Here is a 4471-nt window from a genome sequence, read left to right as displayed (position 1 = left end):
GACGAAACTATATATGGGAGCTACATCTAAATCTGGACCGATTTTCTCGAAACTTGGCAGAAATCACTATAGACTCAATTCAGTACGTTACGCCAAATTTCGTGCAAATCGAAAGATATATAGGGACTTTGGTGCACCATTTACATGAAATCGGACGAAAGTATATATGGGAGCTATATCTAAATCTGGACCGATTTTCACGAAACTTGGCAGACATCATTCTAGGCTCATGTCAGTACGTTATGCCGAATTTCGTGCAAATCGAAAGATATATAGGGATTTTGGTGCACCATTTACATAAAATCGAACGAAACTATATATGGGAGCTATATCTAAATCTGGACCGATATTCTCGAAACTTGGCAGACATCACTCTAGGCCTAATTCAATACGTTATGCCAAATTTCGTGCAGATCGAAAGATATATAGGGACTTTGGGGCACCATTTACATGAAATCGGACGAAAGTATATATGGGAGCTATATCTAAATCTGGACCGATTTTCTCGAAACTTGGCAGACATCACTCTAGGCTCAATTCAGACCGTTATGCTAAATTTCGTGCAAATCGAAGGATCTATAGGGACTTTGGTGCACCATTTACATGAAATCGGGCGAAACTATATATGGGAGCTATATCTAAATCTGGACCGATATTCTCGAAACTTGGCAGACATCACTCTAGGCTGAATTCAATACGTTATGCCAAATTTCGTGCAAATCGAAAGATATATAGGGACTTTGGGGCACCATTTACATGAAATCGGACGAAACTATATATGGGAGCTATATCTAAATCTTGACCGATTTTCGCGAAACTTGGCAGACATCATTCTAGACCTAAATGATTAGGCTGTACCAAATTTCGTGCAAATCGAAAGATATATAGGGACCGTTTACATTAAATCGGTTAAATATATATATGGGAGCTATATCTAAATCTGAACCGATTTTTCCCAATTTCAATAGGGTTTGTCCTTGGGCCAAACAAATGAGCTGTGCCAAATTTCATCCAATTCGGATCATAAATGCGACCTGTACTTTGCTCACAAAAATACATGGACAGACAGACGGACGGACATCATAAATCGACTTAGAAAGTGATTCTATGCATATTCTCAAAAGGAACCATGTGTCTATCTCGTTTCCTTTTGCCTGTTACAAACATATGCACAAAGACATAATACCCTGTACCACAGTGTGGTGAAGGGTATAACTAAGGGAACTGATGATGATCAGTGGCGTGATCCGAAACTATAGTCTTCCCTGCCTTACACCTCGGCAAACAATGCCATACATTCCCCACTAATAAATAGTTGTTTTTTATAAAAACAACAAACTGGGATTCTGCCTGAATATTTTGCAAAAACATTATACATTTTCTTTCGATTTTTCTTAAATGGTACATTAAACTGTTAATGTTTGTCCGATTGACACGAACTTTTGCACAATATATATTTTCGACCGACTTCATGTTAATTGTACACCAAATAATCAACGGGTGTCTGATTAAGATTAAATTTCGAACAGTGCAGCATACCACATAGCGTGTGTCAAGTTTAAGCTAGTCATTTAAGTTCTTTCTATTTTGTGTCAATGTTTCTTCGAAAAGGAAACGTCTGTTATGATACATATGACGAATATTCCCAAAATGGATGAAGGGTATTATATAGTCGGCCCCGTCCGACTTTATTACTTCCATTATACAAGAAATTTCGGAAAAAAGTGTTGGGGTTATTCTTTTATTTATCCATATTTATTTCTTGTGTATAAGTATATACCTTATTATGGACCCAATCGTGAATCCAATACATTTATTCCATTTACAATAACATATTTATAGCTTACTGAATTTAACAACCTAGCGGAAATAATGGTTAAGTTCTTTAATGAAAAGTTGTCCAGGGTGATTCGGCCAAGTGGTCAGCTAAAAATCTACAGTAAGCGGAAATATTGGCACAAATGGCAAGATCCGCAAAACGCCCAGGAGTTGCGTACGGGTACATCTTTCAGAGATACTATTGTATGGGAGGTAAATTAAAATTATGTAAGTATATGTTTTTAGCAAAGACTTGTTTCTATACCAATGCCCAAAGTGCCAATATACAGCAAATTCTGATAAAATTTCGATATTTTCTTCAATATTATTTTCTCCCTCGATAAGTATGAAAATATTTGTATTTCACATTTTAATTTCTATTTATTTAAATTTTGAATTAGTTGTTTTTTATAGCTTTGTTACACATGCACATTTTATATATTTCACAAAGAGAATAAGTAAATTCAAAACGCCATCGATAAGTTTAGCCTCAGTTTAGTGGTGTTTTACTTTAACAAAACTGGTTGCATGGCCATGATGATCACCGGAATAATGATCATATTTATAATCTTCGTGATGATCATCGTGATAATATATAGTGATGATCATCATGTTCCACATGATTGGCATATTTTATAATATGTTCCTTTTCTTCGTGATGGGAGGGGATAGAATGATGATGATCGCGTTCAACATGGTGGGTGGCATGATGGTCATCGCGATCGTGGGCATTGTGATGATCATCATGTTGCACATGATTGGCGTATTTCACGATATGTTCCTTTTCATCATGATGGGTGGGAACAGAATGATGATAATCGTGTTCAACATGATGGGTGGCATGCTCTTCGTGATGCTCATGATCATGCTTTTCGTGGTGCTTGTGATGAGTTTGAGGATGTTCAGCATGACCAATTGTTTTGACATCAGCATGGAAGCCACTATGATCATCGGCATGATAGTTGACGACACGAGTGGTGCCATCAGCTTCCTTCAACAAGTAACCACCTATTAAGATAAACATATTAAAATTATCCGAAATTCTACGTACTTGAGTGTTTTTATATGTATTTACCATGCACTTTATCACCATCCCGATGTTCCCATTGCTCTTTGATATCCTCCGTTTTCAAGTTCTTTACACCATATTTGAATTCATATTTCGGATGAGAATAATGCTCATGATGTTAATCATGATGATCATGTGCCATGCTCACAACACTGAGAACAACAAAAATAGCAATGGTTAGGTATTTCATGTTAGATATTTCGAATGCAACTGTTGCTTAGTCAAAGTCAAGTCAAAGAACTGATATTGTCATTGTGCATTTCTAGTATTTATACCATATGAAATTAAATCAATTAATTTGACAAAAAAAAAGAAAAACAAATCTACAAAACTACTCATAGTGAACATGGGATTATGTTATCCATTGATACCATTAATTTCACATTCGTCTAAAAACTAAAAATGCTTTATTGCAGTAAGATAGGATCTATTTTGTTACCATAAAATCAAACAGATTTTCAATTCAGTATTAGCAAGTAAAAAAGTCGGTATGTTCTGTGATCAGAATTTTTATTATTACCTAAAATTGATAAAATTGCTAATGCCAAGGACCTTGAACATATCTAAAATCGCGTGTACCTTTCCATGGAGCCTAATTAAAAACTTTGACTTATATTAAAAATGTTATGTGAAGAAGATGTTTATCCACCCTTAAGCAGAATATTTATACCCTTCACCACACTGTGGTACAGGGTATTATGTCTATGTGCATATGTTTGTAACAGGCAAAAGGAAACGAGATAGACACGTGGTTCCTTTTGAGAATAGGCATAGAATCACTTTTTAAGTCGATTTATGCATGTCCGTCCGTCTGTCTGCCCATGTTAAATTGTAAACAAAGTACAGCATAGGTCACTTATTTGGCCCAAGGACAAACCCTATTGAAATTGAGAAAAATCGGTTCAGATTTAGATATAGCTCCCATATATATTTTCGTCCGATTTAATGTAAATGGTGTACTAAATTCCCTATATATCGATTTGCACGAAATTTGGCATAGCGTAATGAATTAGGTCTAGAATGATGTGTGTTAAGTTTCCTGAAAATCAGTCCAGATTTAGATATAGCTCCCATATATATTTTCGTCCGATTTAATGTAAATGGTGTACCAAAGTCCGATTTAATGTAAATGATGGACCAAAGTCCCTATAAATCTTTCGAAATGGAATGATCTGTGCTGAATTTCGTGAAAATCGTTTCAGACATTTATATATATATATACATATATATCTATATATATATATATAAAATAGTACATATATATGGGAAATTACAAAATTCTTTTAAAATTCTATTAAAAAATTTTGAAAATTTTTTGCAAGCACATTCATGATTTTTGGTACATATGTTAAGAAAAATATGCTGATTCGAAATGTGTTCGCGTTCACAAATTCGGATGCAAAAACAAAAGTTATAGCGGTTTTAAATCTTGTATTTCAAATATAAATTAAATGAATTTCTATTTGTTGTAATTCGCGAATTTCTTCACAAATGCATACTTGTCAAATCACATTGAAATACCGTACAATATTCGCGAAAAAAAAATTAATAATTTTTTTAATTAAGACATTAAGTGGTTAAGGG

The 4471-nt window shown here is 34.4% G+C and overlaps 1 protein-coding gene across 1 annotated transcript; it reads right to left on the bottom strand.

Annotated features, from left to right (window-relative positions):
* Positions 1-2398: 2398 nt before the first annotated feature.
* Positions 2399-2954, bottom strand: LOC133321873 (histidine-rich glycoprotein-like; the record flags this gene model as incomplete). The annotated part of the gene is made up of 2 exons (XM_061530947.1): positions 2399-2826; positions 2894-2954. Coding segments are annotated over 2 exons (489 nt in total), but the record flags the coding sequence as incomplete, so codon positions are not given.
* Between the last annotated feature and the right edge of the window lie 1517 nt (positions 2955-4471).

Source organism: Musca vetustissima, unplaced genomic scaffold, assembly GCF_032173495.1.
Source record: "Musca vetustissima isolate MV318-11 ecotype Yass unplaced genomic scaffold, APGP_CSIRO_Mvet_v1 utg357134, whole genome shotgun sequence".
In the NCBI taxonomy this organism is placed as follows: domain Eukaryota; kingdom Metazoa; phylum Arthropoda; class Insecta; order Diptera; family Muscidae; genus Musca; species Musca vetustissima.
Note: the sequence above shows the minus strand (reverse complement) of the source record. Positions and strands in the feature narration are given on the sequence as shown.